The following is a 15261-nucleotide window of genomic DNA, read 5'->3' on the forward strand; positions in this document are numbered from 1 at the left end:
GACTCCGTGGCTTTTACCGGGCGAGTGTTTACACAATGTCTGGGGTTCAAATTCATCATCGGCCCAGTACTGACCAAAGCATGCAACAAATACAAACTACAGCCCCTTTGTCATTCTACTGCTGGATGAGGGCCTCCCCTTGCTGTGCGGGGAATCTTCTGGATGAAATGCCCCATACGAATGTTAATTATTATTGAGGGTTAATTGACCATACTTCACCATCGCGGTCAGTGCACGTTTGAAGGCGAGGGTGGCGGAGTGCAGAATAACGATAGATTCTGTTGCGTTGCCCTCCACTGCCCACAGCGCCCATCACGCCTGTGGTCTTTCTTGTTGCATGGTGTTTTTCCATTCAAGTACTATCCAAGCCCAAATTCCTGCTTAGCTTTCGCGGTCTGATGGTATCGAGAGCAGTGCGGTGGATTTGGCCGTCTGTAGTTGTTTGTCCACCTATTATTTAATACAGGGATGCACTCTTTTAAACTGTGACCCTATAACTTTGGGCCTCCTACGTCTCCCTTTGCCAAATGAGGATGATCACTTTGAGCTCGCTCGTTATGAGCAGTGTGGTATTAGAGACAGCCCTTTGTCAATTAACTGCAAGATTAAGTCCTCCCCATGTGTCGACAATGGCGGTTATTTGACCATACTTCATCACGTTGGTCAGTGTGACTCGGTGAATCTTGGGGGTGGAAGGGGGGGGAATGTCCCAGGACCTGTTTGATATCGCTCATCACTGATGTCAGCGGCGACCTCGGACTCAAACTCAGATCGCGGGTTGATATTGAAGTGTGGTAACCATGGCTGCGCACCATAAATACAGTAGTTGCTTTTTTTAAATATTATAGAAAGTCCATGCCTGCATTTTGCTTGTGTGTTTCACTTTCAGATATATGCCGTGCTGTGGTATGATGAAGACATGTTGTTTATGCATGTTGATGACCCGGAAGGTAGGATATTGTTCACCACTGCATGTGTTACAAAATACTCATCCGTATCTTACCTACCCTGAATACAAACTGCATTTGGTAATATATATAATGATATTTCAGCTTGTGATGTAGCTTGGCAATCACAACATTCAACACACAAGCGTCACTTGAACTTAAATATCTTCTAAATGTTATTACAGGGCTCCGCCGAGTCGAGGCCTTTGCGCTAGCAGTGGCGTGAGCAATCAAGTTCAGTGTTGCACCAAGCTGCTGTTTATGACAACAGCAGCTTTGGTACAATTACATGAGAGCCCATTTCTAAACGCCCCTGCATTGTCCTTGTAATTCAGTTAGTGTAGAATAGAATTAGCCCGCTTACTGTTTTATTACACTCATTGAGAGGCAAAATAAATTGTCGAGGACGGGTGATGAAAAGTATTTAGTGACAATGCTATTTAATGCTCTACTTTCGTACCACATGCTTATTTTATCAACCGACATTAACGTTTCAAGTTTATTTTTGCTAAACCCAGTAATATCTCAAAACACCTGGTGGTGTGGTGGGATGCAACGGTGGCGAGATGTTAACTATCTCGCCTGGTGTTCAGGAAGTCGTGGGTTTGATCCCGACCCTGACGCCTGTATATTTTTAATTTGCACGTTTTCCCTGTGGTTGTGTGGATTTCGTTTTGAGTCCTCCGGTTTTTCTCTCCATATTTAGAATCAACATGAGTTTCAAGTATTTTGCTGCATTCCACATTATAAGCCGCTAATCTAATCTGATCGGCGTATGCTGCTCACGTGATATCTAAGAATACCTTCACTTTTGATGGATAATGCTGCTCTGGTGTAATGATTAGTATACTTGACCCGGCATGCCAGTTGAAACGGCTGCCAAGTTTCTTAAATCTTCCCAACAGTTATAAACGGGCACACCACGGTTAGTCAATCGGCATGTCGTGCGTGGTGGGGGTAAGGTGTGAGGCCAGCATAGAAGAGTAGGCCAAATACCCTGGAGGAGCTGTCCAGAACTCTAAGTGGGGAGGCTCTTCTGCCAGCAGTCTCACGAGGAAGACATTGCAGGGCTGCACCTTTTACCAAAGGAGAGAGAGATACGTCCTCACTGCTACCCCCTTTGGCTGTGCGCAGTGAAGACCTATGGATCCATCTACACTTCGGACAAGCAAGGAATCATCTTCTCCAAGTCGCTCGACAGGCACTTCTTCACCACGTTCTTGTTCAACACCGACTTCACCCCCGTCGCGTCAATGAAGGGCGTCTACATCACCACCCGCATAGCAGAAGGTACGAGACCATTTCTTTTACTTCAAGGCGTTTCAAAAGCATTTGTGGATTCGTACACGTGTAGATTAATAGCGCCGGCTAGTGGGACAGCAGCGGCAGCTGGGGGGGACAGACAGTGTACACGTGGAGGAGCGTGTGCATAGTGCTGTTGGCAGAGTGGGGGAACTGAGGCAGGGGTTACAAAGGGCCCCATTTGGAGGCACCTGGAACCGGCTAGAAGGTTCGAGAAGGGAGGATTGGTCAGGGCAGGCCCAGGTCGCACTGGGAGGATAAAAGGGGAGCCGAGAGCGTAGCTCACAGCTGTCGGCATGGGAGTGGGCTCATCTTGTCGTTGCCGTCTTCGCTAGATATTGCACGGCCGGATAAGTTGTAGCTGTCTCGGTCAGTGCCGTCGGTGTTACACAGTTAGAGTTGTCTTCTTGGTTCTTTCGGTAAAGTCACGTAGAAGGAAAATAATAAAATAATAAAAATGAAACTCATTTCGTTGTTTATTATATTATTTTATTATGTTTTATTTTTATTATTTTATTTTCCTTCTACGTGACTTTACCGAAAGAACCAAGAAGATGAATCCCTGCAGTCACGAAAGCTTTAAATCGAAAGTTAGAGTTGTGTTTAGGCTAGGCGATTAAGGAGAGTGTGAGGACGAACCTGTGAAGTGTGGATGTGCTGAATAAAGAAGGTGCCTCCCAGAAACCCTTGTTTCCAGATCGTGACACTACACACATTTGGCTGTAAAGCGATGGGAAAGCTCGCTTTGCCTTGCAAGACTTGTATTGGTGTCCGTGCATGTTTAGCTCTTGCTGTTTTAATTGCTGCTGCTGCTGCTACATCCATTCTATTTGCAGACAACAGAGTGCAGTCACGAATCACCTTCAACCGCGGGGGACAGTGGCAACCTATTTTGAAACCCAAGAACGTGGAATGCAAAGCAGATGTTTCGGTAAGTGTGTCACCTTTTCATTCAACCAGAGCCTGTTGCAGCTGAACCCATTTGAGTGTGCAAATTAGATAGTGGCTGACCCATCTTCATTTCGTTGTCTATGGCGAGGAGTCGATCAGCAGCGTTTACATCTTCGTGTCGAGGTTGGCGAATGAGACGGTGGACGTCAGGAGTAGTCACGTGGTGGATATCTCAAACGCTGCCGGGGAATAAATGAAAGCAGCAGCGGCGTTTACCCCTGTAGTCCACGGTTTGAGATTGGTCACTGCAATTGCACCGTGAGCTACATATACTCAACGTTCTATCGGACCAATGCATCTCCTTTTATATGGTCAGATTCCTCTTTGCTCTTTGTTGGACATTGATGTTCATTCCTGTCATAGCTTTTTCACTGTTAAATGGCCGTGAAGTTATTGTTGGCAGTCGTGCTAGAATGAGGGCCTAACGCTTGGCATTTTATTGGTTGTGTGTTTGCAGTTAGCATTAGCGTCCTGTGCTAAAGTAAATGTTGGCAGTAAATTAATTGATTATTCGCATTTTCACTAAGATAATCTACATAGTTAACGTTAGGATTTAGCAGTGTACGTATTTGTAATATATTTAGAATTAGATAAATGGTATAGGTAAGCAATGTGAATTTATATCTTGACTTAAAGCTTTCGTGGCTGCAGGAATTCATATTCCGTGGGTCTTTTGGTAAAGTCACGTAGATGGTTCAAAGAAAATAACAAAAAACTACGACGTTTCGATGGCAACACAAGCAGTCGTCATCTTTCTTCCTGATGACGATCGCTTGTGTTGTGATCGAAACGTCGTAGTATTTTACACGCTTTTATTTAACTCGCTTCGTCTGTTGTATCCTCAAAAAAGAAATCTTGTAACTCAATTTTTACACACTTCCCAATGTGCTATCGACTGCAAACTTCGTATAGGTATGTCATGCTGATGACAACACGATATTCTATCATAAAAAAAATCCAAAACATATTTTAAACCTTTTTACACGCTTTTATTTAACTTACTGTTTGTGTTGTCGTATCCAAAAATCTTGTAACTCAATTTCAACCGTATTCCCAATGTCGTATCGACTGCAAATTTGGTATAGGTGTGTCATACTGATGACAACACTATATTTTATCATTGAAAATTAAAAATAAATATTTTTAAACAATATTTTTTACGGCTCTAATTGTCCACACTCAACTCACGTTGCCTGTAAATCACCACAGTCCCTTACGTCACGGCAAGCCACAGGGAGCCACGCCGAGGGGCTGGGATGTGGAAGGAGGGGAGGGGCGATGGGGGAAGGGGGCAGGGGGAGGGTCGGCTCGGACGGTACATTTAATTAAAGCGTGTTTTAAAAAAAGTATATTTAAATATTTTATTGTTATTTTATTTGAACCATCTACGTGACTTTACCGAAAGACCCAAAGAAAATGTAAATTTTATCAAGTCGGCAGCAATATTGCAGCAGCCATTCGTCGATATATGTGGGGAGCTGTGGCGTAGCGTGGTGAAGTATGATTAATTAACCCTATAACCATTGGAACCTCATTTACCAGTATAAAAATATGATAATTGTTTTTTTACCCTTTTATCTGGCAACAAAACTGACACCTTTTTTACGAGGAGTCATGTTTGCATAGACCACAATACCTGCAGTCATAATACAAACAAAAAACATAACTCTGATAATGTATGCACTGTCCTTGAAGTTGATTGGTCCACACCCGAGACAGCTTTCCTTAGAGCCTAGTCTCACATGGTGTTGGACCAGATGACGCCAAAAGGCGCCTTTTGGCGATTATCAACCATTATAGAATGGGGAGGCCTTCATTCAGAATTGGACAGACAAAGAGGTTTGAATTATAATGAATTACTTTTATTTAATCCGGCAAAACAGGTCATGCATTTAATGATGTTTACAACGTTATTTCCCTTTTCCCAGGAGTCAGATTGTGCCCTTCAAATCCATGGAAAATACACGATCCTGCAGGACAACAGTGTACCCCAGCTGCTGCTCAGTGAGCAAAATGCTATCGGACTCATTATTGCACATGGTGAGAATATGGTCACGCTGTTATCGATACGGTTTAATAATACAACCTGATTATTTGAGTAATCGAAATACCCGTCCGATTACTGCGTCAATTACTCAAATGACACAAACCGTTGCGTAGATTTATTACTTGTGAAGCAACGGCGCCTTTTGCCGTGAAATACACTTTTTACACATCCACATTAAGGGGCTTGCGTCCAAGTCTAAATTAGGGTTTGGTCGGCTTGTGGGTCACTCTTCGCTGCTTTCCAGGAAATGTGGGCGCATCCCTGAATGCGACCGAGCGAGACGTCTACCTGTCTGAAGACGGTGGCTACACCTGGAGCCGAGTGCTGCAGGGCCCCCACTACTACAGCATCCTGGACTCAGGGGGGCTCATCGTGGCTGTGCCATTCAGCTATAGCCACACTCCAGGAGTTATTCAGTACGTGCACGTGCGTGCGTGTGTGTGTGTGGGGAGCGGTAGTGTAGTGGTTAGCGCACTGCGCTATGGACGTGGCAACCCCAGTTCGATTCTCGCTCACGGCCAAAATCAGTGATGATTATCTGAACCGGTTCTGGGCCTCCCCTGGGTCGACTCAGCCTCAAATAAGTACCTGGTGCGGTGTGTAAACACCGCCACTGGGGAGACAAAGGCGGCCGGGCGTGGTGCTGGCCACCCCACCCCCTCGTGTGCCGTTCTGGCCTTCATAGGTGCTCGCAAACAGCACTTGCTCGAACAGCCTATTACAGGCTATACGGGAGATCTTTATCTTTGTGTGTGTGAGACGACCGAAATTAGCTCTCGTATAAGCGGTTAGCGCACTGTGCTATGTACCCAGCGGCCCTGGAAAGGGCGCTATATAAATCCGAAATAGAATAGAATAGACCCGAGTTCGATTGCTGCTCACGGCCAACACCAGTCTTGGGCCTGCCTGAGGTCGACTCGGCCTCAAATGAGTAATTGGTGGGGTGTGTATACATCATTCTAGAGAGACAAAGATGGCCGGGCGTGGTGCTGGCCACCCACCCCCTCGTGTGACGTGCCGGTCTTCATAGGTACTCACTAACAGCACTTGCCCCAACAGTCTGTTGAGGCTGTACAGGGGATCTTTGTCTTTTAACGACTGAATGAGCTGCGCATTTAAATATTCCTGCCAGACGCGTTAGGTGCACTCCCCCTCCTCCCCCCCACCTCTACTTTTGTTCCTCTTCCCTTGCCTTCGCTTCCCAATATAAAACCCCTATGTTCCCACTGCTCGCAGTCTCTAAGTGAGTGGGGGGGCAGTGAGTCCAATCTCCCCCCCCCTTCCCAGAACCCAGGAGCACTGAGCTCAGAATTTCTGTATGGGTCCCCTCCCTCCCTTGTTTCGGTTCGTGCATTTTACTGGGTTCTTGTAAAATAAAATTAAAATCCTGCCAGACACAGGGACAATTAATAATTATTAACGTCAAAATCCGAGTCACTTTCCATGGAGCAGAGTTGTGAGGCCGAAGTTGTGTATTTGTCATATTAAAATGAAATCAATGTGATAAATGAGAGAGCACGTGGATAACTGAGATGACCAAGCTCATGGGTTTGCTGAATTCCATACAACAGGTACATATATAGATTTATAATCGATAGTACACCTACAAACAGCGCTGCTTAGTAATCCCGTGTGACCATATCCCACATGACCACTGGAGCATTACACGACTTGCCTCGTGTTCCACGAAGAGGTGTCGCACGTGTAGAGTCGTGCTTTGTGATTACAGACTCAGACGGAGACCAGGGTAGAATGTTCAGGGCTGCTTGCCGTTTATTCACACCGACATCCGCACTCCTCCTTCGGTCTCGAGTATCCCCTACTCCCTGACTCTTGCCCTCACTCCCGACCCCCTCGACCTTTGTCCAGGCTACCCCGTACTCATCCACCCCTAGCCTCCTTTGTCTCTCTGGCCCAGGACCCTTTCTCCCTGCTACCTGGCTTCTCTCTCTCTCTGACTCCCTTTCTCTCTCTCCCCTCCCCTTCCGGCCAGGTTCCCCTTTTTATCCCCTTAGCCCGGGCTCCTCCCTTTTACCTGGAGTCTTTCTACTTACCCTCCTCTCTCTCTCTGCCTTCTGGCACTCCCCTTTCTGCTTGGACCCCTTCCCGCGGTTGCCCCTCATTGGGTCCCCGCAGTACTCCTCTACACACGTGTACCCTACGCGTATGCGTACCACAGGTTGGGAACCACTGATATGTAAAGCATTCTCTTTTGATTCACATCTTGGCAGAGGGCAATTGAGGCACCGGCACACCGCCAGTCTGTGGCCCTCCAGCTTGACCTGTGGTTCCTCGGCGATTGTGAGATGCGCAATGTGCATGAACGACGCTGTATACAAACGTATTAACATTGTTATTACAGTGTTATTTTTGGATGATTGGAGAGCTCTATGCATTTTTTTATTTTCCAATTAGCTCTGCCAAGATTAATATTAAAAAAAAATTACCCAGGCTTAATTGTCAGCCATTAGGCAGCATTTGACTTGTGTCTTCCGAGTAGAGGATTTGAGTTCTCAGAATTTCTCCATTTAAATGTTGATTTCAGACTTTTTTTTTACTTTTATGACAAACCTGGTATTTGTACCAACGCCAAACCCACTTGACATAGGTAATGGACCCCCCCCCCCCGTGCCTCGTAGCCAACTTAATTGCTTCCTGTTCTGTTTTTGTTTGTTGCTCACAGCTTTTCAACCGATGCAGGGCAGACTTGGCACGAGTTTCTATTTTCGCCAGAGAAACTCATGGTCAAGGGGCTTGTGTCAGAGCCAGGTGCCAAGTCCACTCACGTGAGTGTGTGGGGCCACCACTTGCAGATGACCAACCCAGTCCGCGTTGACCTTGTTTGGGTCAGCTACACGATCGACTTCGGCATCCTGCTGAAACGAAACTGTAAGGATTCACGCAGCGTCACGTTCGTTTTTCACATTGCAATACAAACTGAAACTTAATCACTGCACATTCAGTCCATGGCTATGTCAGATGAAATTTAAGGTTTGTTTAATTCCAAAAAAATGTTGTGTTCATAGTTCAATGTATTAGCAGCCACAAGAAATATGCCATAATACATTTTTGTATAAAATATACGTTTGTCTCGAAACTGATTCTTAAATTTGTTATTCATAAGAGGTTTTTCGGTTAGATCGCGTAAATTTAAATGTTTCGTCAAACCAGCCACCACCCGACAGCCAATTAGTAAGGTTTGTCACGGAAACAAAAAATGCCAATTCGTGACTAGTAAATCAGAGTCGTAAACCCACAACATTTACGATTCAAGTACGACGTTCCGCCGGTAATTGCAACCAGCGTCGAGTTTAACGACATGTATATTTACACGATCTAACCCAAAAACCTCTGATGGATAATATTGGTCGCGAAAGCCTACGTGTTACGTAATTATTATTCCCGTTGATTTTGGTGTAGGTTGTAGCAAACGGACACAATGTGAAATGCAATGTTACGTAGCTTAGATTTCAATGGCCAGCTTGTACTGGATACATTTAAAATAAAAACAATTATGTAGCTAGCATTGTTTTGCCTCTTGCGCCAGTTTGCACAGCTTCTTTCTTGTAGCCACGTGGTAATTTCTGTAGGGCGTGAGTAACAAAGTGCACCATATTTCACTGATACCGAGGATTGTGACAACACCGACATCTTTTTTTAACAATAGTCCATTACGCATTTGTCCTTCCCCGGACCTCCGATTAGTTTGGTTGGTTATGTAAGGCGCGAAAAAAGTTCAACATACATCCACACCTACCATCGTTACCAAATTATTTCCCATTTTTTGGCATGGTGATATTCCGGATTTCCTGTTCTGTATTTTGTAAGCCACTTTGAGATACTGTGATATACAAGTGCTTAACCCTATATTGAACTGAACTTCTTTTGCACCGGACGTAGCCATCCGAATGGCTTTTATATTGCAGGTGCGTGCCTAGGGTGTGTGTTCCAGACTGTCTATTTTTCTAACTGTTTGTTTTAAAACCACACTTTCATTGTCAGACATTGTCAGGCACAAAGCCCTGGGTATGAATGTAATATTGGTGCTGCAGTGATTCATGTGCTGCACTTTAATCCCCTCGACCTAAGTTTGATTCCCGGCCAATGTTAACATCGGTGGCCAGTGATATCTGAAAGCTCTCCTGGCTTGCGCTCCTCTTCCCCATAACCATCCCACGCTGACCGGCGTGATGAAGCATGCTCAAACAACACCCTTGACTGACAGGACGTAGGGAGGCCTTCATCCAGCAGTGGACTGAAATAGGACTATAAATGAATGTTCTGCTCTTTTTGAGCATTGAGGCGGTGCTAATCTCTTGTTTACAGCCTCGAGAAAGTGCTGGTAATTCCACATCCCTCTTGCGCATGTGAGTCTATCCATACGAGTAGCATTGTTGACCTCCCCACAAAGTGGAAGGGTGATGGGCTCTCAACCTTTCCGATTGCGAGCCGCTCGCTCTACAGCTGAGCCACCTGGGGCCAAATTATTGCGATGGCTGAATGTTCATCAGCGGCTGTTGTGCGGTTCGTTCCAGGCACGGATGAAGACTTTGAACCGTGGTTGGCACATTGGATGGAGGATCCCACCAACCAGTCGAGCGGCTGTGTCCTGGGAGTCAAGCGAACATTCCACATGCTCAAGAAGAACTCTTCGTGTTTGAAGGGACCTGACTACTTTCCCAATGAGACCCTTGGCTACTGCCCGTGCACAGAAGAAGACTACATGTGGTGGGTTTATGACGATGCATGGACCCCCCCCCCACACACACAGTGGGACACCACAGTGGCGAGATGTTAACGACCTCACCTGGTATACAGGAGGTCATGGGTTTGATCCTGATCCTGACCCTGATGCCTGTATATTTTGACTTTGCATGTTCTCCCCGTGGTCGCATGGATTTTTCTCCAGGTCTTTTTTCACTCCACATTTAGTAAAATGCGTTTTGAGTATTTGGCTGCTATACATTTACACATGATAAGCCACTTCATTGAGCAATCCATTTGTGCCAGGTTGCCTCGGCCATGGCTAAGAAAGTGGGCAGAGTGTGGAGTTTGATTGTTATGGCAATGTTTGGAATGTGTGCAGTGGGGCAAAGGCTGTGTGGGTTGGGGAGAGGAAACAGAAATTACTTGGTTTGGAATCACTTTGTGGTGGATCCAGAAGAGACGTATCACTGGTCAGCGGCACCCAAGGTGGCACAACGTTCATCGTCGTCGTCAGCAGCATCTGAGAGCGCAAAAACGTGTTGAGCAAACACGCGGTACAACCCTGATAATGAGGCACTTGGGAAAGCTGTATACAGCACAACCGCAAACAACCTACGCAGTAGTCAAATAAGTACCAGTTTATGGGAAGTCAACACTGGTACTCCTCGGGCAGTGTTTCTCTAAGTGTGCTCCCTGCACCACCACCGGTGGTCCGCGACGATCCTCCAGGCGGGCCATGGGGCTGTGATGCACAGGTTGATCCGGACAATAAGGACAATGTTTATTTCCCATTTGTTTTAAGGGGCCGTCCATAAATGGCGTCATGCATCTGGGGGGGGGGGGGGTTGGTCAGACATTTGTGACGATGTGTGACGGGGGGGGGTGAGAAATGTGACGTCACATCAAAATGCGCAACTTTAAATAAATATAGACAACACGTTCTACTTAATTAAATATACTATTTAATAAATGTTTTCTCCTACAACATCAGAGTGCAGCGCCACATTAAATACGCACTACAATGACAATAGTTTAAAGCGATTTGATGCATGTTTTATTTGGGGGGGGGGGGGCAGAGCTTTGTGACGTCGTATTTGAGGGGGGGGGGTCTGATTTTTGTGACGCCGTGTGACGAGGGGGGGGGTCAAAAATCGTCAGAAATCACGTGACGTCATTTATGGACAGCCCCTAAACATTAATATATTTCAGTACAAAAAATTAAGTTAGATAAACTACCCTTAACCCTAAGAACTACATGCCCCACCCACCCCCCCCTAAAAATATCCTTATATCTGCGTTTAAAAAAAATAATGTTGTTATGCTCCGGTAATATGAATCATCTTGTATGGCTGGTATTGAGAGAGAGAAGCATATCTATCAACCCATATGGTTTACCCGTATTCTTGTACAGAGAAATTTAGTTTTTAGGTCCATGTGGTGTACAGCTGTTTCAATGCAGGCAATTTTTCTTGTCTTTGTGTTTCTCCCTTGTGATGGGACTTTATAGGATGAACGTTGAAATGTATAAGGGGCACGGGGTGACCAATAAGGTCTGAATTGGTCTGTAATAAGGTAGGCACTGATAAGGGGTTGACAGGTTTGGAGAAGTGAATCCGTTTTGTCACCAAGGGTGGTGGTGGGGCTGGGTGGTCCGCGGTAATGTTTCCATCGGCTGAGTGGTCCACGCGCTCATAAGGTTCGAGAAACACTGGCCTAAGGGGATACAAGCCTCAGCAATGGGAATGTGTAATTTCCACCACTGCTCCAGGGTTGTGAAGAGGAGATGAGCATTGCTTACACGCTCATGAGAGCAGAGAACTACTTGAAGTTTTTGGCTTCTTGCCGTGACCTTCATAGTGATGTCTTTCGTGTGACTGCAGTGACTTTGGATACTACAAAGATGGTGGCAAATGTTTAGAAGAGTGGAAATTCAACAAAACCTCGCTGTTCGTGTGCCTTACTGAACAAGAGCAGCTGGTCCAGACAGAGGGGTACGTTACAACGTTGTACTTTTGTCTTGCAGTTGTAAGCAGTGTGAAGTTGGTTTAAAATTACAAAAAATATTTATCACGTGTTTGACACTGGATGGATACAAAAGTGGTTTAGTATGCGTGACAAATTAGTATTACGTTTAGTTTGTTCTTGTTATTTGGAGTGGTATTTTCAGTAGCATTTCAGAGTATGGAATGTCGTTTTAAAATACAGTTAAATGCTTGAAATGGGGTAAAAAGATCTCGGTTAAAAATAGCAATCATCAGATTAAACAAAAATTGTCGTAATCCTCATCTGAATTCTGCAGTCTCTTTGAACCAACCAATAAATAATACACAGATCCCTGGGAAATTGGAAATAAGTTAGATGATTGGCAATAACTTTCATATTAACGTAACATGTAGATTTTCACAGCCAGTTTCATGATTCAGAATAGATATTTGGGTTAGGCCACATGTAACGATCTGGACAAATTTGTGTTGCAAGACCCTCCACCACCCGACTCGGCCAAAGAAATGAAATTGTCACACGGAGCACAGGCGGTTAACAACGTGCAGATTATTTTTATTTTTCAAAATCTTCGGTCATTTGAAAGACCCTATTCTCACAGCAAAACAATTAGATACGACTGTTTCACTTGAAATTTCGCCAAGCATCAGAACAGTAAAAGTCTCAATCGCTGCTCGCTAAATTAATATCTATTGTTCCATTAATCTGTCCATTCTACATTACAATATTGCTTTTTTAGTCAGTCTTTAAATGACACCGGGCCAAGTTCACGAATCATTTTGAACACGTCGAGGGGCAGTTTTGCAGTCGTTCTGCCATTGGATTGGGAGCCTGTGTGGAGGTCTTAAGAATTTGCAGCGGTGTGGGTGAGGATTCTGGCTGCTGCATCTCATATCGCTCGTCCCGTGCATCAAGGTACCGCAAGGTGCCAGGAGACAAATGCCAGGGAGGGGTGCAGCACAACAGCACGAGGAAGGTGACGTCGATAACGTGCACGCACACCCTCATCAAACCCTATGTCGAACCCATGTTCACGACAGCGGCATCGTCATATGAGGTACGTCAATTTAACCCTTTCCCATTCCGACACATCTGACAGTTGCAGGGTGGGGTCCCGTTCACCGCTGAATCTTGGGACGCGTAAGCGGTTAGCGTTCGTTTTATTTAGAGAGGCATAGCGCCGTTGTTTTTAAACGCATTATACTCACCGCGTAGAACTGTAGCGACATAACCGCACTATGATAGATGGTACCAAACTGTGCCACACGCCCTCCGGCATGGCTTTGTGGGAGCCTCGGGGTACGTCTTCTGACCTCAAGACGTACCTAGAAAGTTATTTCATTATCTTCTTTGTTCTTTCGGTAAAGTCACGTAGAAGGAAAATAATAAAATAATAAAAATAAAATTAATAAAATAATTCTCACGACGTTTCGGCCACACCGCAAGCAGCCGTCTTCAGGTGGAGAACAGGTCTGTCGAAAAAGGCAGAGTCTGAATGCCTTCTCGACAGACCTGTACTCCAACCTGAAGACGGCTGCTTGCGTTGTGGCCAAAACGTCGTGAGAATGATTTTATTGTTTTATTTTTATTATTTTATTATTTTCCTTCTACGTGACTTTACCGAAAGAACCAAGAAGATGAATCCCTGCAGTCACGAAAGCTTTAAATCGAAATTTATTTCATTATATTTGTTCTTCTGACTCTTCTTCCGATTTTGTTCAGATAATGTAAAGGTTTTAATAATTGTAATAATCGAGTACATTGGTATTCGTGCCAATTGTACTGCAACACGAGTATACGTTGGAAGCCTATGACCATAGCACCCAGAATGCGGCAGTCTTGTCAGATCTCGGAAGCTAAGCAGATCACAACTTGCACAGAGCTAGTGTGGGTAACCACCATACGTACGCGACATGTCGTTATCGGTTGCGGGGCTTACACGGTGGGCAGCAGCAGAGGGCAGTGCAGCACAATCCGTTGTTGTACTGCGCTTCTATGCCCCTGCGTTAATGCTCCCCGTCTTCAGAAACCCGCACTGACAACGAACCTCTAACGATACGCATGGTGCAGGGGAAGACCTCATCCGACAAGTGATTGTACTGTATTAATCACCGAATCATTTTTCCGGTGCAGCAGTTCAAACAATGGTGCAAAGTTCTTAAATCCCCCCCACCCCTCTCTCATGTCCACGCAGCGCTCTCGATGGGTGCGCCACAGTTTGTTGATTGGAAGCGTATTATTAAATAATACATATTACAATTCCTTATAGGGGAAACAAATACTAATTAACTGATTACTAACGTAGCATAAAATTACAATAACACACATTACAAATGATTACTAATCTACAACTCACATCATAACAATTGCCTGATTACCAATCTAGTATATAATTACAATAACCTCCACCTCAAATCGTTGCACCTGATGAGTTAAATGATGATGTCACCCTGCTGCTGCTGCTCTATTTAAGACCGGGAGCAAGAGCAGAGCCTCACCATTCTGGCGAATTGCCCGATGATGCTGGATGCAATTACCAGCGAAACGTCGTACAAAAAAAAATGTAAATGTTGTGGTTTCACTCTTCAACACACCGGTGGGCTAAAGTAGTGAACTATTTGTCTTTTGTCAACGTGACACTTTTTTGCTGATTGGCCGTGTCGAGTGGTGGAGGGTTACGACACATTTATAAATAACGCGATCTAACCCAAAAACATTTATTATGAGGTCGATTGTGGTGGGGCAAAGTGTGAGCAACCCGCACCAATTTTTTTATTTGTGATTTGTTTGCCTTTCCTTTACTTTGCGCTCCTGTCGTGTTTTGTTTGTTGTTGTAACGTTCTTACCCCGCACCTACTGGACGTCTGTACAAAAACGAGCTTTGTAGCTCATCAGATTCTTCCAGTATAAATAAAGATTTTGATTCCGATCCTATTCGACGACGTCTAGTTGGCATGGAAGATTAGGCCAAATACCGTTTAGGAGGGGCTCTACAGAGCTTCCGATAATGGAAGCCCTTCTGCTAGCAGTAGCATGAGCGAGCAATTTTAGGGCCTACACCTTTACCGTTTGCCACCTATCGTAGCAATTGTGTGATGGTGGTGTTTGGTGTTTTGCAGCCAATCTCACAGAATAACCACGGAGGAGTGATCGCTCTCGTCGTTCTTTTCGTCTTGGTCATCATCGGCGCGCTCGTCGTTGCGGCGAGGAGGAGCCAAGCCTTCAAGGACCGGTGAGTGCTTAGAGCTGCGGCCTACTGTGCCTCCAAAGCCGCGCCAGCCTTCCACATTCCGCGAGGTCAACAGT

At 45.2% G+C, this 15261-nt stretch overlaps 1 protein-coding gene across 1 annotated transcript in view; it reads left to right on the forward strand.

Annotated features, from left to right (window-relative positions):
• The window catches only part of LOC144731257 (sortilin-like), a 47561-nt gene that overhangs the window by 22195 nt on the left and 10105 nt on the right, over positions 1-15261 (forward strand). The window contains exons 10-19 of the mRNA XM_078612288.1: positions 890-950; positions 2082-2237; positions 3086-3180; positions 5129-5240; positions 5492-5663; positions 7931-8136; positions 9783-9975; positions 11835-11945; positions 12871-13012; positions 15075-15187. Coding sequence (XP_078468414.1) covers positions 890-950; positions 2082-2237; positions 3086-3180; positions 5129-5240; positions 5492-5663; positions 7931-8136; positions 9783-9975; positions 11835-11945; positions 12871-13012; positions 15075-15187 — 1361 coding nt within the window. The remainder of the gene's footprint in view (positions 1-889; positions 951-2081; positions 2238-3085; positions 3181-5128; positions 5241-5491; positions 5664-7930; positions 8137-9782; positions 9976-11834; positions 11946-12870; positions 13013-15074; positions 15188-15261) is intronic.

Source organism: Lampetra planeri, chromosome 38 (genome assembly GCF_965212315.1).
Source record: "Lampetra planeri chromosome 38, kcLamPlan1.2.h2, whole genome shotgun sequence".
NCBI classification, from domain to species: Eukaryota; Metazoa; Chordata; class Hyperoartia; order Petromyzontiformes; family Petromyzontidae; genus Lampetra; species Lampetra planeri.